At 37.6% G+C, this 27,984-nt stretch overlaps 1 protein-coding gene across 2 annotated transcripts in view; it reads left to right on the forward strand.

Moving 5' to 3' along the window:
* Positions 1-6,997: 6,997 nt before the first annotated feature.
* The window catches only part of Zfpm2 (zinc finger protein, FOG family member 2), a 405,961-nt gene continuing 384,974 nt past the window's right edge, over positions 6,998-27,984 (forward strand). The window contains exon 1 of one of the 2 annotated variants that reach the window (XM_090339252.1): positions 6,998-7,045. Coding sequence is in view for 1 of the 2 variants with exons in the window: in XM_090339251.1 (XP_090195377.1) it covers positions 15,840-15,879 (40 nt within the window). In the remaining variant the exon portion in view is untranslated. Of the gene's footprint in view, positions 7,046-15,362; positions 15,880-27,984 lie in introns of those variants that run through there. The other variant, XM_090339251.1, reaches the window with a different exon arrangement.

Here is a 27,984-nt window from a genome sequence, read left to right on the forward strand (position 1 = left end):
CCCTCTAAAAGCAGGAACGAGACAAGGATGCCCACTCTCTCCACTCCTCTTTAACATATTATTAGAATTCCTAGGCAGTGCAATAAGGCAAGAAACAAGCATAAAGGGGATCCAAGTAGGGAAAGAGGAAGTAAAACTATCCCTCTTTGCAGATGACGTGATTCTGTATTTAAAGAATCCTATAGACTCTACTCCCAAGCTCCTTGAGCTGATTCAAAACTTTGGAAGGGTAGCAGGCTACAAAATTAACCCTCAAAAATCAACTGCTTTCCTTTACGCCAACAGTGAGAGGAATGAGGCAATAATCAGGAAAGCAACTCCTTTCGCAATAGCCTCAAAGAAAATAAAGTACCTAGGAATTAGCTTAACTAAGAATGTAAAGGACCTTTTTGATGAAAACTTTAAAACCCTAAAAAAGGAAATTAAAGCAGAACTAAGGAAATGGAAAAACCTCCCATGCTCCTGGATTGGAAGAATCAACATTGTGAAAATGACAATCTTGCCAAGGGCTATCTACAAATTCAATGCAATACCCATCAATATCCCAATGTCATTCTTTAAAGAAATAGAAGAGGCAATTCAAAATTTCATATGGAATAATAAAAGACCCCATATAGCAAAAACACTTCTTAGCAGAAAGAACAGCGCTGGAGGAATTTCAATTCCAAACTTTAGACTCTATTACAGGGCTATAATTATCAAAACAGTTTGGTACTGGCAGAAGAACAGGCCTGAAGACCAATGGGATAGAACTGAGGACCCAGATATTAAACCACAGACCTATAGCCACCTAGTCTTTGACAAGGGAGCCAAAAAAATAGAATGGAAGAAAGACAGCCTCTTCAACAAGTTGTGCTAGCAGAATTGGTTAAGCACCTGCAGAAAACTAAAGTTGGATCCTTCTTTGTCACCCTGCACTAGAATTAACTCCAAATGGATCAAAGACCTGGAGGTAAAAGCTGACACTCTGAAAACTTTACAAGAAAGAATAGGAGATACACTAGGCCTCCTTGGCACAGGTCAAAACTTTCTTAATAAGGACCAAGAATCACAACAAATCAGAGAAAGGCTGGATAAGTGGGACTGCATTAAACTGCAGAGCTTTTGTATGGCAAAGGACATAGCTAGTAAGTTAATTAGGAAGCCTACAGAGTGTGAGAAGATCTTCACCAACCAAACAACGGACAAAGGCCTCATATCTAAAATATATCAACAACTCAAAAGTTTGAATCACTCCAAAACTAATCTCCAAAGTAACAACCATTCCATTAAAAAAATGGGTCAAAGACTTAAAGAGAGTCTTCTCTGAAGAAGAAACAAAAATGGCCTATAGACACATGAAGAAATGCTCAACATCTCTGGCCATAAAAGAAATGCAAATCAAAACAACTCTAAGATTCCACCTCACTCCAGTTAGAATGGCCAGGATCAGGAAAACGAATATCAACAAATGCTGGAAGGGATGTGGCCAGGAGGGATCACTACTACACTGTTGGTGGGAGTGCAAACTCATTCAACCACTATGGAAAGCAGTGTGGCAGTTCCTCAAAAGGCTAAACATAGTACTCCCCCATGACCCAGCAATTCCACTACTTGGCATTTACCCAACCATCCAGAAACTAGGGCATACTAAATCCACTACCACAACATTGTTCATTGCAGCATTATTCACCATGGCAAAAATATGGAACCAACCTAGATGTCCCTCAGTTGATGAGTGGATCAACAAGGTGTGGTATTTGTACACAATGGAATTCTATGCTGCTATCAGAAAGAACGATATCACCCCATTTGTTAGGAAATGGAAAGTCCTAGAAAAAATCATGTTAAGTGAAGTAAGCCAGACTCAAAGGAACTTAGGCTCAATGGTTTCCCTCATTTGTCATAATCAGTAGAAACTTTGGGCTGTACTAGCAGAGATCTGCAATAGAGCAAAACTTTGATACATAAGGCCATATAGTTTGACACTAAATGATAAGACCTCTAGGATATAGAAACAAAAGCCATATAATGAGTGATTGTTGTCCTTAATATACTATGTTATCTCTCATCTCTTTTGCTGTCCCTTGGTTATCTCATATTGTTACAGTTATTTGATATATTGGATTTATTTGTATTTGGCTATTTGAAATTGGATAGGGGAAAACCATGATGGGGGGGTGAAGGGGCGGGTAATGGGGACCAAGACATGTGAAAGAGTATCAATAGATGTGAATTAATGCACCTTCTATCTGGCAAATATCATGTAACCCCTTTATTAATTACAATAAAAATATTAAAAAGAGAAAGTTAATGATGCTAAAACAATGAATATTCATATACACAACATCCACACAAAAACACATATATTAAACTGTGAATCAACTTCATGAAGATTTTGTCCTTACTACCAACCATTATGTAATTGCTATTTGGAATCTGTATTTCCCATGAAATATTATGTACATTTATGACATGGCTATAGAGACATAAAATATATTACATTGGTTCTTCATCTTTATGTAGAAAGCAGTAGAATGGCTGTGTGCTGAACTCATAAATATATAGGAAACATACTATGCTGTATGTTAGATAGACAGGTATATAGATAGATATTGCTATCTATATTTTTCTTCTAGGTTACTGTAAATTTATTCTATTGCAAAATTTGTGTCCATTTTTGCATTTCTCTCTTTTTTCTCAAGAATTTTTACTGTCATATGGAATTAAGGATGGAATTGATGGAATTTAGTATATGTACATATTCACCTTAATTGATATTGAAAAACTGGTTGTGAACAATGATTAATTTACTCTCCACTAACAGTATAATTTTCCATATCTCTATGAGTATGCCAATATTTAGTACTCTCAGAATTTATCTTTGGCCAATACCAGGAGAGTAAATGGACATGGCAGCTTTAAAATAGCTTCATGGTGATTTCTATTAATGTTCTACATCAGGAGGAAGATAAAAAGAATGATGAGCTTCTATCTTAGAAGTGAAGGTGTGAGATGATTACAAAGATCATATTACAGATTATATATACAGAATTTGGCATATTCGACTGAGTCCAGATATAATATGATTTTTACGTGGGAATGATTTGACACCATGGGAGTAGAAGAGAAAAGACATGATGAGAAAATGAAAATGATTAAGGATAAGAGCCCGAGAAAACTAATAAATAAGGCAGGATAAAGAACATTAACAAAAGAAAGAATAATTCTGGGGCAGATGAATGAAGAGAGCAAGTGGGAGAATTTGGTCATAATATACAATGCATGCCCTATTAAAACTAAGGAAATTGAGTGAGAATTGTCAGGTTGAAGGGATGGGATAAGATAAAAAACACAGGTGATATTGACCAAGAGGCATTGTATTTATAAATTGATTTGTTGAATGGTAGCTCCTTCATGCAACTACTTCAAGATAATTTAAATAAATGAAGTAGGAAGTGACTTAGTTCAAAAAGAAATACACTCATTGCCTGATATGTTCCTTTAATCCCTCTTTACATCACTTTTACAATAAAAAAAAAAGAAGTGAAAATATAATGCAAAAATAGAATACTTAAGGCCGGGAGTTTGGCCTAGTGGTAGAGTGCTGGCCTAGCATGCACGAGGACCCAGATTCGATTCCCGGTACCAGAAACATAGAAAAAAGCAGGAAGTGGTGCTGAGACTAAAATGGTAGAGCTCTAGCCTTGAGAAAGTCCAAGGACAGGGCTCAGGCCCTGAGCTCAAGCCCAGGACTGGCAAAAAAAAAAAAAAAAAAAAAAAGAATACTTAAATCAGCAAGAGGAAAACCAAAAGAAATGAAATCTACATTAAGAAGAAATAGTGTATGTGTGGGTGCTGATAATATGGCTTGAACTTTGGCCATCTTGCTCTCTTGGTGCTTGCTTGCTCCTGTCTGGCCCTGTATTATCTGAACCATATCTATAGCCTAGAAATTTTACTTGTAATTGGAGATGTAATTCCATGGATTTTTCTATTCCTGTTGGCTTCATAGGACAATCTTTCAGGTTTCTAGCTTTCTAACAGCTATAGATATGTATTTAAAGGAAGTTAAAAAGAATAGAGATAATAGAAATGTTATGTGGAAATTTAACAAGAGAATGATAAATCAATAGGAAAAAGCCTATATTATTTAAAGTCTATTGCTAGATATATTCCTTTTTTTCTTATATATTAAATAAACTAATGCCTGCACCCTCTCTGATATAACATACTGATGCTCCGTTTACTTACTACATGGATCTCTAGATCTGTCACCTGTGACCTCTTCATCAAGTCTATCTATGGCTTTTTATGGTCCAGTAAACTACAAACCAAGATGACAAGTTATCTGCACTCTGTCTCCTCACAGAATACAGGATGTCAACAATGGGTATTCTGAATTGTCAAGGAGAAGAAGAGGAGATATACAAAGATCAAATGGTTTAGTGATTGTAAAATATCACTACCAAGATATGTGAAAATATTATACCTAAAATGGGGTAAAGTAGTGAAGAAAGGTCTACTAGGTTAGGCTGTGGTTTTCATTCTCTCGGGTAAATTAGTTTATTATTTCTACCTTGTGGCTCTTGGCCCTGCTCTTTTAAAGCCTCATCCATATCATTTTGCTTAGATATATCTGAAATGAATTTGGAGAGAATGACTTACTTGGGGTTGACATTCAAAGGCTGATTTTGGCATTTAATAGAGAGAGACTTTCTTTAATCAAAAGTGTACTTTTGTGGTTTTCTTGATAATAGTCTCTCAAAAACTTTGAAGATTTCTTATCTATTTGCTTCAGTCATTTCAGTGGAGCCAGTAATCATGCCACAGTTATCATATTCAAACTTATTGTACAAGGCTACTTACTTCTTTCTTACCTTTATATTCTTTCCCACTCTGTTTAGTACTAGATACTATTTGGGTTCCCCCCAAAATTGGGATCAAGCCATACTTTCCTCTAAGTTTTGTCCTGAGTCATTTCATTCAACTGGAATTTTTTGTTTTTGTTGTTCACTTGATTTTTATTATGTCTCATCACTCAGTGTATTTATCTCAAGTTCTAGAAGCAGCCAAGTTTGCCAACACAGTAAAAACCTTGACTTCTGAGCTCTCTTTTATTTCTGCTTGTAAACTGTTTCTGCTGTAGACTCAACTCTTCTTTCTAATAATTTATGAATTGCAGCTAATAACATATCACATATCAGAGCTCTAAAGTAGCATATCATATTCCTTCTATGTTAGTGTGAAAAATGGTTTTTAGCAAAAATTTTCCATATCCTCAGTCAATGTAGTGCTTTCCTTATTAAAGTCTATCCTTGAAGATTTGTTTTTGGGGATTTTTTTTGAACAGCAATTAAAGAAGCAAATGTGTGTGTGTGTGGAAGGGCATGTGAGTGACAGACAAACAGAATCAAAGAGAGAAAAACAGAGAGAAAGAGGAGAGAAAGAGAGCGAGCGAGCGAGCGTGCGAGCGAGCGAGCGAGCGAGCGAGCGAGAGAGAGAGAGAGAGAGAGAGAGAGAGAGAGAGAGAGAGAGAATAAGTAGTGGGGACAGAATTCAGGGCATGTACACTGTCCCATAATTTTTTAGCTCAAGTTGGATTATAGATGTGAGTCACCTGCAACCTGCTCAAAGTGGCAATATTTTGTGTGAAGCACTTAACAGTAACTTCTTCAATCCCTTTTCAAAACCTTTAGTGGCCTAATAAAATATATTTACTATTAATTATCAATACTTAATAAGTAATACAATTATTCTTTCCACATGAGAAATCTTCCATTCATTCCTTGTTTAAAAAAACATACTCAGGGCCTGGGAGTTTAGCCTAGTGGTAAAATGCTTGCCTAGCATGCACAAAGATCTAGGTTTGATTCCTCGGAGCCACATACATAGAAAAATCCATTAATGGTGCTGTGACTCAAGTGGCAGAGTGCTAGCCTTGAGGAAAAAGCCCAAGGACAGTGCTCAGGCCCTGAGTTCAAGCCCCCAGACTGGAAAAAAAGATTTAAAAAACATACTCAATTTAAATTATATTTGCAATAATAAACATGATAGTGATTGGCCCTTACAATATGATTGCTTTTAAATAAATATTTAGTGCATGGAATTTTAGTGAATGTTGTAGGATACAATTAGATAGGAATTCAGTCTACTTGTTGGTTAGTCATCTAAATAGCAAATTGTAGACTAAGATGCGCAGGCACATAGCAGATAAACAATGTAGATTCATTTACTTATGATTAGAGAAAATAAGGATTCAGACCTCTACATGAAAATCTGGATTTTGTGATATCTCACTGACAGGGAATTTTTACTTCATTATTAAAGTAATAAGATGATCTTTAAATATTCCTCGATAGTATTATTTAAGTAGTTTTTGCTAGAAAGATTGGATTTTGATCCAAGAAGGTGAGCAGTGGGAAGTATTTTTCTGCTTTAATCATCAACTCTAGACAGTTTCCTGCCAACCTGGGAAAACAGGAGAACAGGATGTCGTGTGCCAATGTGCTAGGGTAGAGTTTTTACAGGAAAATAAGCTGAAATGTTAAATAAATTAAAAAAAACATGAGTGTAGAATATAATTCAAAGCTAAAATGCTGTTGATCATATCTAGTTAGGATTTAGTGGTATCATATCTACTTCGGTTTTATGGTATCATATTGCCTGGGGAATATCTAAGTGAGAATTTGGTAGGCATATACACAGAAACATTTAGTCATAAACTAAATTTCCTACTAATCTTGAATATTTCAAAACCTCCTCCTGCCAAATATTCTAATAAGCATCTAACTATATAATGAAAATCCTAAGTCAAAACTCCTACTGGATTAAATACAGGCTGAATGTCTTACACATGCCAAAAATAAGATAAAAGGTCAAGGTTTCTTTATTCAGACATCTGGGTTGGGAATTCTAAATGAAACTTGTTCCAAGATATGACTATTATTTTTCTTTGGTATAGAAATCATCCTTGCATTAAAGAAGATGAGGTAATAAGGGAAATACATTTCAACATTTGACAAATTGTCAACATTATCAAGAACATTTTTAAAGGTCTGTCTAGGTAAGTAAGCACCACAAAATCAAATATTTAGACAAAGATACTATTCTTTAGGAATTCACTGTCTAAGTCACAATATATAAAATGGACACTTAAAATTATGGAGATGTCAAATATAATCCCTAAAAATGTAATGATCAACCAATGTGGAAAAAAAGAAACTAAATGATCAATAACACACCTCACATAGAGAAGTATAAATTAGAATTCTGGTTTTCTGATTACCAATCTAATCCAGTGTCCATTTGTTTAAGACCTTTTCTTAACTATCCCTAAAACAAACCTAATTGACTTTTTGGTTATGCAACACATGACATGAATCCTAGCTTTTCCTTGGGAGCTTAAGAAATGTACTTTTCCATTCTGAACCTTCATTTTTTCACAGGCAAAGCTTTTCTCTGTGCAGATGCAAATGTGTACAACCAAAGAGACAACTAGTTAACAGAACAGCCATAGCTAACTTTATTTCCATTGTGACATAAACCTGGGTAGTTCCATTCAGTTGTAGCTTTTCAAGCAGTCAGAATATACATGAGATCTATCACTGGTAATGATGAATTCCAAAGTGTATTACAGTCCTATTAACAGAGTGAAACTGATGAGGGTTGAGGATACGAAATACATATATTTGCTGTTTTGTATTTCCACGTATGGTTGCTTTTCTTCCACAGGCATTGCACAGAGAAGTCTAAGTCTATTTTCTCTATTCAGCCTAAAATGGGAATTAATTCATTACCTTCAGTACCAGTTAAAAACAAAAAGAGAGAGAGAAAAGAAATAACTTCACATAGTAAGTTAAGAAGAACAATTACTCACTATGTATTTTAAAACCACAATGAAGATCTGATAGGATCAGGTCACCTTTCCACTGCTGTAGTAATGCATGTGAGGAAACCAGCTTTAAGGAGACAAGAGGAAGTAAGACCTAACACCCTAGCAGGGAACAACTGGAGGAACTAGCTTGATTTACAGAAGCCAGTAAAAGTGGAGAGAGGGGGGAGAGAGGAAACAGAAAGAGAGAGAGAGAGAAGGAAGGAGGGATGAGAGGGATAGACACAGAGATAGAGTGGGATATAAGATATATTCCTCAAAGGCATGTCCTCAGTGACCCACTTTTGTCCCACCTCCTCAGTTTCTAAGACTTCCCAGTAATAAATCAAATTGTAAACCAATCAGAGGATTAATCTATTGACTAGATTTCAATCACTTTTCAGGAGCCATCCATGTGTTTACCAAATAGCATCTGAAGGATATTAAAGAGCGAACAAATAACAGATTGAAAGCTATATTTTCTTCGAGTATTTTAGGTTAATTATATTAAGTGTAATTACATATAATTATAAAAATATTAATTATATTAAAATATATTAACAGCCAGATATTCATCATGTCCCCATAATCTTTGTGTACAGCACAGCAATAGAAACATTGGATTTATCAAAAAATTTGATGGAAGTATGTTGAGAGTATACATAAAGTTATCACAATTTCATACTAAGGAAACAAAATGGTATATAATATGTAACTAATAAAAATTTTAAAATAATAAACCATGTTAGACAGACACACACTATAAGAATGAGCTAAAAGCTGGGACTGGTGGCTCAACTCTGCTATCCTAAAGAGTAAGCTGAGATCTGAGGATTAAGATTTGACACCAGCCCAGGCAGAAAAGGACTGAAACTCTTAGATCCAATCAATCACCAAAATAGCTGGAACTGAGCTGGGTTCAAGTCTCAGTTGTGCAAACAAAAACAAAAAAGACTGAGGTTTAAAAATGATTGTGTAACTTTGGAAACAGAGATTAGCAATCGGATATGTTAAAGACACATTGCCAATTTTTATTACAAGCCTTAACAATGAATTTGACCTCTAAATCTACATACATTTAGCTGGTTAATAACATTAAAATATCTTCAAAGTCATATATTAATAATATTTTTATTTGCATTATCAGATAAATTTAACAAGTGAAATAATTATCCTTTCCAGTTGCTTTTAGTTAAGTCCATTATCAGCAAGCTTTGCATGGTATTCATAATCCTACACCTTCAGTTTACTCTAAATTCACTCCTAAATGCATTATTTTAATATACTTTGACAAGAAGATAATGGCAAAGGTAAGTGATCTGATTAGATCTATACACACTGAAACTGTTTTCAAAACCTGTTTAATTTCTTATTTTGCACTCAGTAATTTATGGCAAACGGTATAGGTTAGAAAACAGAATTTGCCACAGGAGCATAGACATTATTCATGCAAATTATAACAGCATTCATACAATTTATGTGCAAGGTAATCTGCTTGATGGTTATTCAAATGTGGAAAAGTGAAGTTGCAAGTAAAATCAAACATCCAGGCTCAGAAGATGGTATAGTCTGTGGAGGGCTCCTTCGCATTGCTCATCTTGCTCTTGCAGGACTGACCGGATATACAAACTTTTCCTGGATAGGAAAAATGAAGTGCCCCGAATGAAGTAAAATTTCTAAAAGTGATCATTCATACCATTTGAATACATGTGAAACTTGTAGATTTACTATTTTTTTAAGAATCATATATTGTGTTTGCTCTTTTAGGGATGTTTTTAATACATTTCCTCAAAGACATAGAAAACATAGGTAGATTTCTAAATTCAAATACTCAGTGACATAGAGCAAGGTCACAAGTGGTTGGCTTTTATCTCAATTCAATCTCTTGTTTTGCATATAACAATAATCAATAACTGAATTTAGGCAACATAAAGTCACCCAGAGAAGGACGATAGGACTAAATATATCCTATGGAGACAAGAGATGTGCATAGGAGACAATCTCAGTGCCATCTAGTGAGAAGCATCACTCCAGCCTAGAGGTCCTGGAATAGGAACTAAAATACTATCTTATGGGTCCTTCTCAACTTCTCTGCAGATGTTTCTTTTACCCATTTTTACTGCCAACTGTCTTGATTACTCACTTTACCTGGTGATAAGCATGCCATAATTCTAAATTCTTTTCTCCTCCTATTTTCAAAATGCCGGCCCAAATACAGAGACTCTTGCTCTTAATGCTAGCTTTCTCGGGAAGAATGTTGGCTGTGTATCTAACATTAGCGTCCCGTACGAGCTAGATGATCAACTGGCATGTACAGGTTCATGATGAGTAGGAATAGGAGGAACTGTATGTAAGTCTGAACTTACTTTTTCTTTCAGTACATTTGCTGAGACCAGGTATCTCTTTAAAGGATCGTATATGTTTATTTCTTTCAAAACTCTTGCTATTTAGGTTAAGTGTTTTGAGATTAGGAGTGATATGGTGAGGATTGAATTTGTAAGTGGTTATACCCCCCCAAACCACCCCCAAAGTAATCCAATATAACAAGTGAAGTGTAGTGGACAAATTATAAAATATCTACACAAAGGCTCTAAAAATAGCAAGAGGTTAGCATGGTCAGCTAGATGAAAGAAAGAAAGAAGAGAGAAATGGCAATGCATCTAACATTGATTTAGACACAAATAATGGTGAAAGATACAAAATAACATAATGTTGACAGGTGTTTTGGTTTGGATTCCTCAAAATGAGACTCTAAGAAAAGACTTAAAAAAAAACTTAAAAAATCATGTGCGTTGACACTGGATTTTGTATACATCCTTGCAACAGTTTTTCATTGGAACATTTTTAACCAGTCCTCTTGCCTCAATACTTCTAAGGAAAATGTTCAGGAGCAGAAGTTTATAGGACCAATGTGGAACACTGAACTAATCACTGGGAACAGAAGTATGAAAGACCTTGATTGGTGAGAAGCTGGGGAAAGCCGAACCTGCACATGTATTATATAATTAAGAAATGAGGAAGAAAGAATGAGGATGTTAAGCAGGCAAAACCATCAGATGTCTCTGAAAGGTGTGTGGGAGGGGAAGTATTCCTCCAAAATAGTGTGTGTGTTGTCGCTATTGGGGCTCCAACTCAAGGCCTCATTATTTCACTTTAGAATAGCACTCTACCATTTGAGCCACACCCCACTTCCAGGTATTTGATAGATAATTGGAGACAAAAATCTAAGGGATTTTTCTGCCTCTCCTGGCCTCCAAACTTGCTCCTCAGCATTCTTAGTAGACAGAATAATAGACACAAGTCACTGGTCCCAGCTCCTTTTATTTTCTTTTTTTCCCCTGAATATTTGGAAATATACTCGGTGTTGTAAAGATTTGGGGAAAATAACTGTTTTGTTTTAAATGTAGTTTATGCTATGGTTCTCTTTTGCCTGGGTAGCAGTTTAGATGTAAAGAGTAAATCTTTAATGAACTACATTTCTTTACTTGGAATTTCATCAGATTTACAAAGGAAGTGCTTCTTGACCCATACTGGTTCACATATTTTTGAAAAGCTGATGAATTCAATAGACCTACCGATTAGCAATTTATTTGCATGTGCAACCATCTTTGGAGAGATTGGTGATGTGTAAGAAGCTCAAAGTAACATTCTATGTAGAGTAACACAATTTCTTTACTAGTAAACAGTTTGGGGTACAGTTATAAAATAGGAATGCCATTTAGATGAATTTGTTGATTGATTTTTGCTGAAACAATAAACATTCACAAACCCTGGACTCTGTTTTTATACGGTATTCTTCAATTCAGTGTCACAATCTTAAATCAAGATATATAAACTCTAATTTCTGGGGTGGGAAGGAGTGTAAAATTTAAGTCATTTTGAAAGTTTTTGGGTAGTTCTTGCTCCCATAATTAAAGAAGGCAGCTTGCTGAATAATAAGATGTGGCCTGGGATGTTACTTTATCAAACTGTTGATCCCTTGAAAGAAAAAGAAACACATCTTAAAAACAACCCCCACAAAAGATATATATATATATGTATACATAAATAGAATACATTTACAATTAGAGCACATTTCTGTATTGTGACAAACGAAGCAATTTAGTATCACTAAATTTCTTTCCCTAAGTAATACAATATTCTAGAATTAAATATACTTATGTCTACAGGAAGCACTTCAGGTTTTGTCTGGCTTTTCTCTAAACAATGTTATTAACAACTGTAAGCATATTAAAATGCTAACTTTATAGGTCCCCTGATAAAACAGAGGCTATTCAGTTATTTCTGATAAACCACAATCATTATTTCAGATAAGTATATACCAAACAGTGCATGAAACATACTTATGCTAAAGAATTATTATTATTTATTTGAAATGCATTTTCAAATTGTGCATCATGGTAATTAATTTGAAATAATAGCAACTTTATAATGCTACAAATGTCATTTTATATATTTGTCAATAAATACTTGATTTTGCATATTAATGTGGGTTGGGTATTTTGGGTATTTGTATCTCATTTCATAGCCAGGCATATGTTTTCTAGCTAAAAAATAACATTAAATATTCTTAAGCAAACGGATGCAATTATATTTTCATTGAAACAATAATAAAGTATATTGAGCTTTTCATCCAGTTTTTCTAGTAATATATCTATTTTGCTTACAAACAGTTTCACAAGGAAAGCTTCACAGAGGTAATATTTGTATATTTCAGATTGATTTCAAATCGATTCTTTTAATATTTGAGATGATATGATTACAAGCTGCATGTTGGTTTTTTAACTAAATGACATTTTATATGGGTTTAAAAAGATTTGTTTTAAAAGTGGAAACTTTCCTAAACAAACCAATATGGAGACCTTAAGCCCGTGAGTCCAGAAAATGAATAATTCATTTTTAAGAAAATGAGAAATTATTTTGTGTGGTGGTTTAGCCATTTGCACATTTCTAGTTAAGTGGTAATTTGTGATACACAGGATATTACTTGTGAATTGTGGTTTTCAATATCACAGACACATTTTTGCTGTGGTTTTGCAATATCGTTTCCTGGTACTTTTTTCAATTGTGGTTTCCATAATCATTGTTTGACAGTCATTTAGCAGTGGTTTGGAGCTGCCCTATCCATTTGGACAGAGATAATTGCTTATAGGTTTTGCGGCCTTTTTATTTTATATCCTTGGTGAGCTAAACTATGGGGAAAAAGAAAAATCAAACCTTAATAAAATTCAAAATATAAGAGTATTTGCCCTATTTTATTCATATTGATAATATATACTCATAACTTTAGACAAACTAAGATACTATTATGAATCTGGCATACTGGTTATTTTTTAATCAATCTTGCCTTAAATTTCCTGACTTTATTCCATTAAGCTTTTCAAGGGAATAGTTAGCTGAGATTTATTTGTTTCTCTTTTGCTTTGCATGTTTAACCATTTCAACTGCCAAAAGAAACACTCACGTATGTTATTTTGATTCCAGTGGGCATTCCTTTTAGGTGACATAAAAAATCTGCCAATTCTGTAAAAGATCTCTGAAAAATCATAACGTACAACGCATGGGATTCTAAGCACACCAATATAACTGTAATGAATTGAAAATGATGGAGGTAAAAATCTGTAGTTCTGTTTGCTTATTCATTACACAGTGCAGGCACAAATAACCCTGCTTTTCATCATACTTCGGACCTTCATGTGCTGGTTCTTCAGGGGAGAGGCTTTGTTATTTACCATGTTATGCACTGCAAGAACCCTGGACTGTATCCTTACAGCATCATGTGGTAATAGTATTAATGGTAATGTAATGAAATTCACAATTGGTCTTCAGCTTGCTATTAAGATTCTCTCAGCCATGCCTTTTTCGCAGCACCTCCTTACACTTTCCAGAAGATGCCCTGATGTGGTACTAAATGTTCATAAGGGTTGCCTTCTACCCCAACAACACCCTATATTATGCTCAACCAGCCCAGGCTCTGAGCTGGCCCCCAGACCCTTTCAGACACACGCATGCTAGCTAACTAAACAAAAGGGGACATGATTTCACATCTGAAGGGTGAGTTCCCAAGTTCCTAGAGGGAAAAGTCAGCAGTCTCTGGGGGATACATCTTAACTGCCATCGAATTTATAAGTAAATACTAATTACATCCATCAGCCACTTCTGCAGCCCCTCGCCTAGGCAGATGTCCCTTTCAATCCACCTGGGACAGTATATTTACTATTCAGTGTATGTGAAATTGTAAGAATCTGTGCTAACCTCACACTGCTTTACTTGACCAAAATTATAACTATGCAAATCAGCTCAAATTTGTTCTCTTTGCCTTGAAGTTTCCAATACCTTAACAGACATAGTAACTGGAGAAGAGAGAAACAGAACTTTAGGAACTAAAGAACCATGAAACAATTAATGGGTCTTACCTGTTTGGGGGCAATAACGGCAAGATCAAATCTTTTATTAGCTGTTCGCTCCTCCCCTGTGGCAGATGAACCCAGAAGTAAAGGTCAGAGGGCAGGGGCCAGGTGGGTAGCCTTAACTTCCACCGACTTCCTTTAAAAAAAAAAAAAGAAAGAAAGAAAAGAAAGTTACTGTTCTCATCCTACATGATGATGATTCCTACCTACAGCTAATTGCCTTAGCTAACGGTCTTTCTGATGTTAAGAAAACAATATCTGCCAGTTACTCTCCCAATTCGGGGATTTTACTGTTTCCAATGGAGACTAGAGAGGAGAAAGAGTACCCCGAGGACTCAACTCAGCACTCAGTCCGTGTGGGGCAGAGTAGAGCTTGGTACAAGCCCTCGCGGCAGTCTCCAGGGACTGACTCCTGAGAGCTAGGAAATGGTCTCCCGACAGCCCGGGCAGATGAGAGGGTTTAACTGGCCTAAAGACACACAGTTGGCATTTGTGATCGGCTGGCACTAGTGGAGGACTTTGCCAGTGCCCTAACCTTCCAGCCAAGAAGATTCAAGGGCGGGGGGGGGGAGGGGGGAGAAGCAGGGGCTTTGGGGAGAAGGGTCGGCTAAACTGGAAGCACAAAGTTTAGTGAGAGACTGAAATTTCTTTGTGCCCTATTCCTTGGTTGAGGCACGAGAAGGGGAGAGTTGGGGGGTCCCTCCGAAGAGGCTGTTGGAAGAAGTTGCTGGAAGAAGGGGGGTAGGGAGGGGGGGCTGCCCTGGCAAGCACCCAACACTGACGCGGTGACAACTGCAGGAGGTGGCCCTCCCTCCCAGCCCTCCGTCTCCTTCCCGACTCCCACCCCCGCTTCCCCACCCCGGCCACGCCGCGCTCCCCTGCACTCCACCCGACCCAGGCCAGGGCCCCAGTTCGCATCCGGACTGGCTTTGGACGCAGCCAATCCTCCTCCGGCTGATGGCATAGCCTCCCCTCCCCACGGCCCCGGCGCGCCCCTCCCTCGCGCGCCTCGCCACCTCCCGCGGCACAACGCAGGCGGCGCGGCCCGGAGCGGCGGCGGCGGCGGCGCCCGAGGATCTGCCCCGCACGCCGGGGACCCGGGAAGCCGGCGCGCGCCTCCTCCCGCCCCCCGCCCGGGCGCAGCCCCTCTTTCCCGGACGCCCCTTCCCTTCCCTCCCTCCTGCTCTTCTTCTTGTTTTTTTTTCACCCCCTCCTCTCTGTCCCCTTCTCTCCCCCGCTGACCATTCGCTCCCAGATCCCCGCGTTCTCTCTCCCCCACCCCATCCCGGCGCGCTCCCCGTCCCCTCCCCTCCGCCTCACTCTCCCCTCTCTCTCGCCCCCCCACCCCCCCTCGTCTTCTCATTCGCTTGCTCATCTCCAAACGTGGATCCGCGGTTCCCGGAGGAGCCTAGCGCCCCAGCTCCCGCGCGCCCCGAGCATCTGGAGTCCGGCCGGCGGCGGCCCGAGCCTGGCCAGCGGCGGCGACAGCGGCGGCGGCGGCGGCGGCGGGAGCCCCGGGAGCCGGAGCCGGGACTGCGGCCACCGCGGGAGCCCCAGCGGCAGCGGCCGCCGCCGCGATGTCCAGGAGGAAGCAGAGCAAACCGCGGCAGATCAAACGTAAGTTTGCGCGCGGGGCCCGGAGTTGGTGGGATTCTGTGTAGGAGAGGGGCGCACGCCGCGGGCGGGGCGGGGGTCTGGTGGAGGGAAAAGAAATCCGCTCCTCGTCCGGTGCATTTGTCAAAACTTTGCCTGAGCAATCGAAGGGACAGACGGACAGACAGACAGACAGACAGATAGGCCGTGCGCCCAGCCAGAAGCTCGAACACCCGGAGGAACAGACAGATAGACGGACGGACGGACAGACAGACAGGCGGACCGGCGCCCCAGAGCCAAGCTAGAGCGACGCTTAGGATGCCAAACCGTTTCTGGTTCTGTTCAGGCTTTGCACTCCCAATATTTTCCCTCTTTTAAAAAAATACATATTTATTGTGCATGCAGACCCCGGCCCGCCGCGCGTCCCCGCGTCCGGACGGCGGAGCCCGAGTCCACAGACTGTCCCGACCCCGCGGGGTCTCCTGTCACCGCCGTGGCGGCCGGCGGGCTGGCGCTCCTGGAGAGCCCCTCTTCCCCGGAGCAAACCCCACAAGTTCCCCCCCACCCCGGGCCACGGGCGGAGACCGCGGGGCACCGCAGTCCACGTCCCCAGGCGGTGCCAGGGCCACGCCAAACCCGAAGTGAAACAAAAAGTAAGGTGTAAAAAGTTTCGCGCCCAGCCGCCGGCGGCCGTGCGCCTCCGCCCCGCCGTCGCGGGGCCCGAGGAAGCCAGCGGGCCGCCGCCCGCTCCCCGGGGTCCCCGCGCGCCGCCCCCCCCGCCGCCCCGCGCGCCACGGGGTCCCGGAGCTGGGTGGGGCCGCAGTCCTTTCCCGGAGTGGCAGACGGCTCGGGGCGGGAGCGGAGCCGCCAGTGCCCTGAGGTCCCCGGGGAGCCACTGGGGGACCCCGCGGCGCGGGGACACCTGCCTGAGGCCCGCACTCACACACAGCAACTAAGTCAACTAGTCTAGGCTAGGGGGTGGGGGGATTGCTCCAACCCCGTTTAACACACGCCGGCCACACATCATCAACGCTTTGGCCGAAAAGAAAAAAAATACCATGATTAGATGATTCTTTCCCCGGGAACTAAGGTGATGTGTCTCTTTCCTCAGTGTAGTGAGTCCAGCAACTAGTGTGAAACTAATAGTAATGTAATTTCAGAGTAAGGCCCTTAGTATTAATTCCCTCCATGCTTGGTTATTAACCACACTTCACTACCACCACCCACCCCACCACACACACACACACACACACACACACACACACACACACACACACACACGCGCGCACACACACACTCACAAAAGTTAAAAAAAAATTCTGTTTGGTGCAAGTTGAAAATATCAATCAACTTGTCCTTGAAGCGAGTGCCAGATTATAAACAATTTACGACAGTTACTTATTTGTGTACTATGTGTGTGCGCCCGTGTGTATGTGTATGCACACAAATAATCCTTGCCTCTCAGACAGGACTTTCTAGCTTTTCTTTAGGGGATTTCTTCCCTGTGAACTTCAGTCTCCAGCCCGGGCAGTTGAATTGTTATATAGCAAGTTAGTGGACTAACTTTGGGCTGAAAGCAGTTTTACTCAAGTAGCAATACTATTCTTGAAGATTTTTTTTGGAGTGATTATGAATGGTTTCAAATCAATTGATTTCTACTTTTTAGCAATAAATTGATCAGATCCTTCCATGTTAATACTACTTACTGAAAGATATTATTATAAACATTCAAAGGAAATGCATGTTAGTCCAGGCTGTTGTCTAGATTGTTAATAAATAATTAATATTAATTGATTGTATGGCACAAGACCATCTGATTCTACTTGGGAATGCTTTGTTATCTTCTCAATTAGCTACATTAATTTTTTTCTTTCCTTCTATGTCCACCTCATATAATTGAAGATTAAAGCATTGGAACTAATTACTGATGATATTCTTGTGTTATAGGCCGTAAAACATTTTACTGGCTTATTTGAATGCTGTGATTTATTAACTATCAAAAACTCCCCAAAGTTTTCTTCTATCAATATAGTTGTTCACAGTGGTTCTTGCCTGGTGATGTATTTATACGTGTGTGTTGGGGTGCACAAGCATTGTAAGTTTTTATTGGATTCAGTTTTGGGACACAGGGATAATCTATGCAAATATGGGCACTCTTCTTCTCCACTGTTAGGGAAAGTACGAAGTTACAGGTTAGCAATGTTAACTCCTGGCTTTAGGGGAGGGAATATTTAAATGTTGCTTCAGCAGTTCAAAAGCCATTTTGGTTGGTTACAATCTGTTGCTGATAGTGCCCTTTAGGTTTGCGGAGAGCAAAGTTTGTCATGATACTCAGTCATTACTCTAATTTCAGAAGTATATGGTTTGCTAGCACAAATTACGGTTACTTTTGTGATTCCAGAACAAATACTTTTGTGATTCCAGATCAAATATCAGCTTTGGAAAATAATCAGAAAGATGTTGCTCTATGAAGCAATATCATTTGACGTTGTAGTACAAAACTACATTTTAAACTGGGAAATGTCCAGAATTTGAAAAGAAAGCCTTGGCACTGCTGATAAAACATACCCAATTTAGAGCAACTATGACAAGCAAAAAGTCAGCTTATACCAGAAACTCTGAAGACAGTCAATTTAAAGGACAAAAAGGTTGTTGGGCACAGTTTTTTTTCTCTTTTACTGCATACAGTTCCTTGCTATCTAAAATTGTGATTTATGCAGTATTTTAATATTTTGCTTATTCTTTCCCCTTGGGTGCTCTCCGGGCAGCGATAAAAAGGCGACGCTGAAAGAGCACCATTAATTTGCTATGATGACTGGCCAGATAAGAAGAGATAATAGGAAAGATAAGCAGAGAAGATATACCATCAGAAACCCGATTATTACCATTAAAATTCCAGCCCAGCAATCTGCAGAAGCCTGATAATTCCTTCTCCGTTTCCACCACTTTGGATGATAAGGCAAAAAATAGTCACTCAGTGCTCCTTGATTAGACTGCCTGGATTTCCTGATAATACAGTGATAAATTATGTATTTTGCCCCCATGTTTTGTCCCAAAATTCAGATTTTTTTCCCTCCCTACTCCAAGCCTATATTTTCTGCCTTCCCCTTCAAAAGCTTTCTCTTATAAGCTATTATTGTAATCCTGGTTTGATAAAAAGCCCTGATAGGACAGGAGGTGTTTGGTGTGGAGCTGTATCATGCTATCAGCCCATCTCCCCTGCACAGCTGCTTGCTGTTGTTGTTTTAGCCTTATCACCTCCTGCCAATATGCCAATAAATTGCCCAGATTGTTCTCCATTCTGGGACTGCACTGCAAAATTTATGACAGAAAAGATGATTTCCACCCCCTCCTTCCTCCACCTTTTACCAGTGCTTCTCTTTTTGATTAGGAAACACAAGTGTACAGTTTTATTGTTATTTTCTTCTCCAAGCTGTTGTTTCTAGTCATGTGTTCTCTGCCCTGGCTCTCCCCCAACTTCTGTCACACCTAAATATATTTTCCTAGAGGTTCAGGAAAAAGTGGGCATCCTATTTTTTTTCTTTTTCTTTCTCTTCTGTTTTCTTTTGTAAAAGACTATCAGTATCTGCTCCCTGATAGCAGAGGTTGAAATGGAAGGAAGGGCACTCAAATTGTTTTAAAATTTTTCATATACAGTTGATAAGATGTATTGTTTTATTATCATGGTAGTTTTTATATAACTTTTAGGTAGCTCAGTGTTTTCAATTGCAGATAATTAAATGTTCAGTCTCGACCAGGTGCCCAGTAATTTGTAGTGAAGTAGGAAAGAAAGAAAAAAAGGCTGAATTAAAGAGCAGGGCATTTCTTTTTCTTGGAAAGTGAAGCAGAGATCGAGAATTAATAGAAATGTTGAAAGCAAAAATCTGCCATGTTCAGAAGAATCTTGTTAGCAGTTCAGTACAGTGGTTTTTGGCTAAGTTGGAATCCGTTCATACTCACTACATTACCTTTTTGTTATTTGAAGTGCTTTCCCAATTTCAGGCTGTACAAGCGCCTGCCTTACACATTTAATGGTCTGTGCTAGTTTTAAAGGAGTAGATGATAGGAGATGCTTTACTTGTAAAATGATCACTGTTATAAAACTAAAATAGTAGACATTAAATTTATTATTTAATATCTGTCATGATAACAACCTTACTTGGATCATTTCTAGAAGCTTAAAATTATGGTATATGAAGAAGCAAGTGTGGTCTATTTTTCATTGTTCTATTTTTCTACTACTTTTCTACCATAGAATTTTGTGTGTTTCTCTCAGTCCATAATTTGTGGGTTAATGATAGTATTATTTAGAAGAGGGTTTGAAAATGCTATGCATATTTGGAAATCTATTGATCATACTTGTACATAGTTAGGATGGATGTCTTAGTGTTTATCTGATGTTGCTTTGAAATACTAATTTCTCCTGAAATTTAAGGATATTTATATAAACTATTAAAATAAAGATTTCTCTTTGTTTTATAATATGACCTATATTGAGAATTTAACTTTTTATAGTTTTGACTGAGAAACAGTTTGGAAAATCTGTTTTATAAACCCTGACCACAAAGTAAAGAAATATGTATTATGAGCATTGGTTGTAAAATGAATAAAAAAAGAATGGTACCCAGTGCTTCTAAGATAACTTTATAATAATTTATCTGTTTATAAATTTACAATAATATCAATGCCCACATATTTTTAGAAAAAAATCTAAAAATAATTAGCAGATTGAAATGGATAAAGGTGAAATTGGCTGATTTTGTATAGCTGATGTTTAAGAGTTAAAGAGGATGTGCAAAAGTTTACCTGTGAAAGACCATTAATCACAAAGTCAGGTTTTGTAAAGTTTAAAGAAATTAACAATGCATGTATAAATGAACCAGCAGTTCCATCATTCATTGCAGTGTAAGTCATAAGCTTCACAATGTGACTTGAAAATAACAGAGTACCTCTTATAATTTCTACTTCTGCTAACTTTCCAAGTAGTTCATTTGTAAAAATTAGGGAGCCAGCAAAACCACGAAGCTTATAATGTTACCAGTACAATATTTTTAAGTGAACAATTTAAATTTTCTATCAATATTAGGCAGAGATCTTATGAGTAATATAATTACATCTGGCCAATTATAAACATAAGCATCTCTTAGGAGTTTGGAGGAGAATCTGTCTCTCTGAAGAGATCAATGGTTTTTTTGGACACTAATTACCAGTAAGTCTTTGCAAACCCAATTTTATTCCCAGAGTTTTTAAACATAGACCTAGAAAGTGTGTGATTTGTCATAGGGTGCTTAAGTTGGTACTATCAAGTTGCAAAGCAAGGCAATAATCAGATCTGTTAGCTTCCATTCTGCTAGTTAAATCTTTTTTACATGTTTAAGGCTTAATACAAAGATTGATGTGTTTGCTTTGCTTTTGGTGGTGAAATTAAGATATATATTGATTATATAAACTGGGTAGCCTGTATTCACATCATCATTGTTAGAGGGCATTAAGCTAGTTTAGTATTCCAGTTAAGGGACTCCTTGTGTTTGTGAGCTATCCAAAGCCCTATTCATCTGCACTGCTGGAATATAAGAACTACTTCTTCGTTCTTCTTTCAAATAATTTTTCCATAAAAGAAATCTGTCAGTTGGCCACTTCCCACTGGTTAGTACCACTGTAAAATTTTAGAGAAAAAAAAGACCGAACCTACCCTGTTGACTAAAATAAGGTATGTAAGACTAGATGTGTGGATTTCTGAAATGGAAGATTTTGTTCTTCTTCACAAATAAAGCTTGTCATTTACATTTCAATCCCATCCTAAAGGAATTAAATGAATAAACTAACTTTATTCATTTTCCATTCCTCAATTTAATTTCACACTTCAAGGAAACACCTTCCCAAATGAACTTCCCTTCAAAATAACTATGTATAGCAAGTTTTAAATGAACTGGGGTTATTTATAGGAAAAAATTTTGATGTTAGGCTAAACTGTGTGAGGAATCTAAAACTAAGTGTGTGTGAAAGTAAATATTTTTCAAGAAAAGCTTCCCTTTCTAGATAGAATCTGTGCTCACTAAACAGAGTCAGTGGCTATGTGAACTGGAATTCTTACCCTCTAAGGAATAGTCCTTGGATGGTTTGTGACTTTCCCAGTTCCAAAGGCATTTCAGAACACTGCAGATGGTTTGGAAACTTGGTCTAATTCAGAGCCTGCCACTGTGTAAAATTATCAGCTCATTCTCTCTCCAAATGAATAGCAGCAGAAATCGGTTACTTCAGTAGCCAGAGAATGTGTTTCCAACATAGATAAAGGGGTAAGTAAGTATCACTCAATAAGGTGACAGTTATAGAAACTGAAATGCAATTAAATTAATAAACTCAGATATTATTCGGCATTCTAGAAAGAACTATCTCTTTAAAGGTATTAGCATAAAGATAGCACATTTGTTTATTATGCTTCCAAATCAGCTCCTAGTATCTCTGCCACAGGTAACAATTGACTTTTCAGGCTTCAAGTTAATAGCCTTGTCTCTTGCTTGTAGGGATCAATATTAGTATTAATTAATCACCATTATCGGCACTAGGATCTGGTTCTATTTGTTGTTACATCAGCAAAATATCAATATAGAAAGTGGACTCTCTGATCGTCATGGCAACTTCATCTCTTGGGTCAAAGAAAGTTTATCTTATCTGTGCATGGAGAGTGGCAAACTGTTTAGGGATCTAGTTTGAACTCTAAGAACATTGATTTAGTTTTTGTTTGTGAATAGAGGCTGAATTCCAATCACAAGGGATAGGTAAGATTTAAATATTAAAGCCAAGAGGCTTGCCTAAGAGAATGTCATACCAAGACTGTCAGGCTGCCTTTTTGAGGTGACAAAAAAGGTAGAGACTAGTCAAGATTTTTTAAAGCTTTAGTAATTTGTGCATTTGACAAATATGTCTTAAAAATGAATGTATGATAATTAGTAGGTATTATACTGTGGCATAAGATTTCACAATTGAAAATAAAAGACTTTTCTTCTTTATCTTGTCTTTTCTGCTCTCTTATAATAGTACTCTGCATATAACAAAAGTACCTTAAAGAACCAGTTTTGCCTTATGATACGTCCTCTGTCTAAAGCAATAGTTTTGCCATGAATTTTCAAGTCCGAGGAAGGAATTTACCCGGGGATATTTTAATATTAACAAATATTCGTTCTTCGAGAAATTCTAGAGAGTAAGGTTCAAGGATAAATATCTTTGAGAACAGTTTATAATGATAATATAGAACTGTAAGTCTCTACAGTCAGGAAATAAAATACATACTATTTTTTTATATTCTTGATGATATCCTGATCACTTAAAAGGAGCATTAAAATAAAAGTCGGATCATTGAGATTTATCACAAAAAAGTTGTGCCACAGAGTAAACATTAGGTAAAGAAATGCCACCTGAGATAACTCTATCCTCAATATTGTAGGCACCAAACATGGTAAATGTTTGTGAATGGATAAATTATATGCATATTCCATAATCTGAAGATTTAAAAAATGAGTGTTTAGTGCTCCATACTTAGTAATAACGCATGATCATTCATTCCAAGCACTGTTCTTTCAAAGCTTAAAGCCAACTCTTCTTGTAGCCTACATGTGATGCTATCTTTATTTAATATTCAGTTAGCAGTCTATGTATATATAGGAAAAATGTGCTTCAAAGAGGTTAATGTTTAACATAAAGTAGATTTTAATTCCATCTGGGCTTTTGCCAATGACTGCTTGGTTTTATTTATTTTGAAAGTGCTCTCCCCCCTGAATTGCTGGAACATGTTGCATGAATGGTTATTAGAATGATTTGTTTATGTACATGATTTTGCTTTTGGTAATGTCATCTTTACCATGAGCAACTTACAAATATTTGTAAAATCATAACTTCTTCTTAGGCTATCACAAAACTTTAGAATTCTGATAGCATGTATAAATGAGAATAAAAGAGAAATTGTCAAGTGCAGCGGTCAACTACCTACTATTACATATGGAGCAGACATTTTTCCAGTTATAATATCTACATTTTTTCTTTCTTGTTTTGTTTTGTTGTGTTTTTGTTTTTGTTTTGGTTTTGGTGATGATCAAGGAAGGCTTAAACGTGGGGTCTGAGTGCTGTCTGTGTGTTGCCCACTTCTAGCTTTTTGGGGTTCATTGGAGATAAGAATCTTACAGATTTTCCTGCTTGGGCTGACTTCTAACCCCAGTCCTCAGAACTCAGCCTCTGAAGTAGCTACGATTAAAGGCAAGAGCCGCTGCTGAGCAGCTCTGAATTTCTTGTTGTAAAATTTACAAAAATCCAGGAAACTTGATGCCAAATTTAGAGTCAAATATTTGTTCTTGTATCCTACTAGTCTGTAAATTGTAACTTTAAAATTTTAAACTATATTTCCTTTGGGAATGCTCAATCATGGTATACTCTTGGATAAAATTTGTTTCTCACTGTGGTATAGAAACCTATGATGAACTGGGCTTAGAATACTGAAAATAGGGAATTTACAAGGTTTTATATTTTAAGGCCAAAATCCTCTAGAGTTATGAAGAAAACAAATCGAGAGACTTATACTTCAAAGACAAGACAACTAACTAAATCATACATTTACATAACAAATAATACAGTTCATATTTTGCATGTCCCTCTTGATCAGTACATGAGTCCCTCCCATATTTGGAATGTAGTTTTAATCTTATACAATATTATGAAAAATATGATTTGGAATTAGCTGATGAAGATTTTTTTGTCATAGATTGAAGTTTTATATAACAGAGTGAACTCTGGGCCTTATATCCTAGATTAATTGAGTGCATCTAGTACCAAAGAAAATATTTAAATACATCTTTTTTCATGTCTTACAGATGTGCAAAAGGATTTTTTATCTTGCCAGGAAAACTTGTTTAGTTTCCAAGACAGTTTCTCTACAATCTAAAATTCCAGGATTGGGTGTTTGACCTAGTAGTAGACTACCTGCCTAGCATGCACGAAGATCGGAAGATCGGGTTCGAGTCCTCAGTACCACATATATAGAAAACAGCCAGAAGTGATGCTGTGGCTCAAGCGGTAGAGTTCTAGTCTTGAGAAAGCCCAAGGACAGTGCTCAGGCCCTGAGTTCAAGGCCCAGCACTGGCAAAAATAAAAACAATAAAAAATAAAGAGCCATGTAGTAGTAAGTTTTCTTTTTTAGTGTGTCACTAAGTGCAAAGACATTTTTTTTAAAATAAAGCCATGTAATTTAAGCTCAAAAAACTTGAATTCAGTGAGAAGCTTTCAAAATAATCATTTTCTTACTGCATCCACATTATTTTCATAGTCTGTATTTCCAGTTGTGTAAATATCACTGTTTTCCTCTGTGGTGGCATATCCTTATGATGAAGATATGCGTTTTGTGATGAGATTCTTTGGAGGAATTTTATGCTAATTTTTAAAAACTTCTCAAACTATATGATAGTTTAGTTCAGTGACTATGTGACTGAATATTAAATGAATGAATAAGAAATGGAAAACTTGTCTATTGGGAAAATTGTTTTGGTATTCAGGAACATACCAAAGTTTAGGTAATTGCCCCTTGAAGAATAATAAAGACAAACTTGGGCACAAAAGACAGATAATACACAGAACTTACCGCCACAAAATAAGTTTCTATTTTATTCTTCTCACTTTTTTGTAGGAATTTTAGAAATATCTTTTGATTAAGTGAGACATTATATAATCTTTTCTAATTGTCTCCTTGTCTAACTAATGAATATACAGTAACTTATTATGATATGGAATTAAGAAGTGAAGTGACAACAGTATTAAATCTTTAAACAATTTTTCTCCGAGACAGTGCAAATAGTTATTTTTATTTATTTGGACAACAGTCTTAAACTGCACTATACACTGTGCTCATCCACGCTGTCTTTCTCTTCTTGGAATGTCATTCTCCAAGTCTCATTTTGATAGCCTCTCTGCCAAGTTGACATAAAAGTAAGGGTATTTTCCAGTGATGTTTGCCTTGTATATAAGTACTCCTGCCTATTCTGGAAACACAGTCTCCCATCAGTCAGGAGATACTCAGTGTATAGGGGAGACGGAGCAATGTAGGACTTCTCTAACTCTGAAATTTTTGAGAGTTCATTTGCAAATATATTAGGCAGCTGCTAAAAATATCACCCACTTCTGAACAATGTGCATCTTGGACAAACAGGCTCATATTTGCCATCAAGTTACTTAAGCTTCTGAAGTCAGGGCTACAACTGGGTCAGATGATAAGATGAGCACAACAGAGAAACGAAGAGAGCGTCTGATAAAACCTGATTGATTGCTGGCTGACTTCCCCACCATCATAGGCAGTTGACAGTTAGTTTGGGATCAGATGATTTGGCTTTTGCGATAGAAGATGGGGCCTGGTAGGCAAGCCTGAAGGACAAAAAGGTCAGTTTCTGTGTAGTGTCAAGTAATGTTGAGCTCCCACAAGGTGGGACATTATTAATTGTGTGTGTGTGTGTGTGTGTGTGTGTGTGTGTGTGTGTGTTTAAGGTTCAGGCCCTAACATTTGATAGCCATTTTAAAGGCATGAAGATTCAGTCTACATCAGGCTTGGATGGCCCATTCTTTCTCTCTCTTTTTTTAAATGAATACTTTTTTTACATTGTTCTTGTCATAAAAGGAGAGGGCATACATTTACTTGATAACTAAGGTGTATTTTATATGGTACTTTACTGTAGAATGGTTTTGTATCTATTTAATTTAATGTTAGTCATATGAGTTAAAGTGTTATAAAATAAAATTTGCAATTTAATATTGAAAATACATTTTGAATATGTATAAGTTGCCAGAGAGGAAAAAAGTACTGTATAAATTACTTAGGTTAACAGCTCTACACAGGTGTTTGAGTAATATAGAATCTGAGTAGGTTAGGTTAAAATATGTACACAATACAGAAATGTCAAAGTTTGAATAAACCTTCATTGATGCAATGGAACATTTTTTATATACAGGATCTTAGTTAATGAATGATTGGGCAGTCATTTTCTGAACTTTAAACGCTAGCTGCTAATGAGATTATTAGAAAGTTAACTTATATTCCAGTCATAGAAATGCTCATGACATCAAACAGTAAAATCACCCTAAAGATGCATGAGTGAATCCGATAGAATGTTACTACAGGACAGCATTATGGAAAAGTTTTGAGTTGCGAGCATAATTAATAGGGAAGAAGGGAGGCAGGAAGGAAGGGAAGCATAAACTGTAGCAACTAGTTTTAAAGTATATTGTTTTCCAGTGTTAGTCATGAATATTATCATGAGTGTTTCGGGAAATTTGGACAGTTTAGCTCTGAATTTAGAATTAGTCTGGTTTCATGCTTTCTAGAAGTTTTCTCCAGTGTATTACTTTTCTTTCAGTGTGAAGGGTTAGATCTCCAGGGCAGCTGGTTCTCAGCAAATACAATGTGCATAATAGTAGCAAGTTGATTTTTATAAGATGTATTGTTGGTAGGATAAGTAGAATAGTATAATTTTTGTGTCTAAACCCAAAGGAATACTCATATTGATCAGTGAAGATACTTACTAACACTTCTGAGGAGAGTGATGTTTCTTCTTGATGCATTTAAACAGAATAAAGTTATCTATCTCTCTGTCCATCTATATCATCTGTTTGTCTGTCTATATCTCACAAATAAAGAACACATTGATATCATATAAGTAAAATTATTTAGGGAGAGTGAGGAACCATGAATGGATATGGTAAATTTTGCAGGAGAGTTGATTTAGGCAAAAGAAGCTCAGCTATAGTGATCTTGTGATAGTCACACCAGTTGACCATCAATTTTTAATAGTTGCTGGTGGTGGCTGAAAATAGGCAAAGCTACTACAGAAGGGAAAGGAGGAAAGGAGTCCTTAGCATGAGCTCTTTGTGAGTTTATGCCCTACTTCTCAGTTATGCAGTTAAAATGATGTTTCATTTTCAGGTAGTGTTGTCATTATTAAGTAACATGTAGTTTGACAGAAGGTATTTTTATCTGAGTATCTATGATGAACTCTATAAAATTGTTGACTTGCTCTCTTATGTACACACAGTTGTTTCACAGCATAGATCATCCTACCCCTTTATTTACCTTTCTTTGTTACTCCGTCTTGTTTGTCA

Source organism: Megascapheus bottae, chromosome 9 (assembly GCF_031878675.1).
Source record: "Megascapheus bottae isolate mThoBot1 chromosome 9, mThoBot2.hap1, whole genome shotgun sequence".
Lineage (NCBI taxonomy): Eukaryota > Metazoa > Chordata > Mammalia > Rodentia > Geomyidae > Megascapheus > Megascapheus bottae.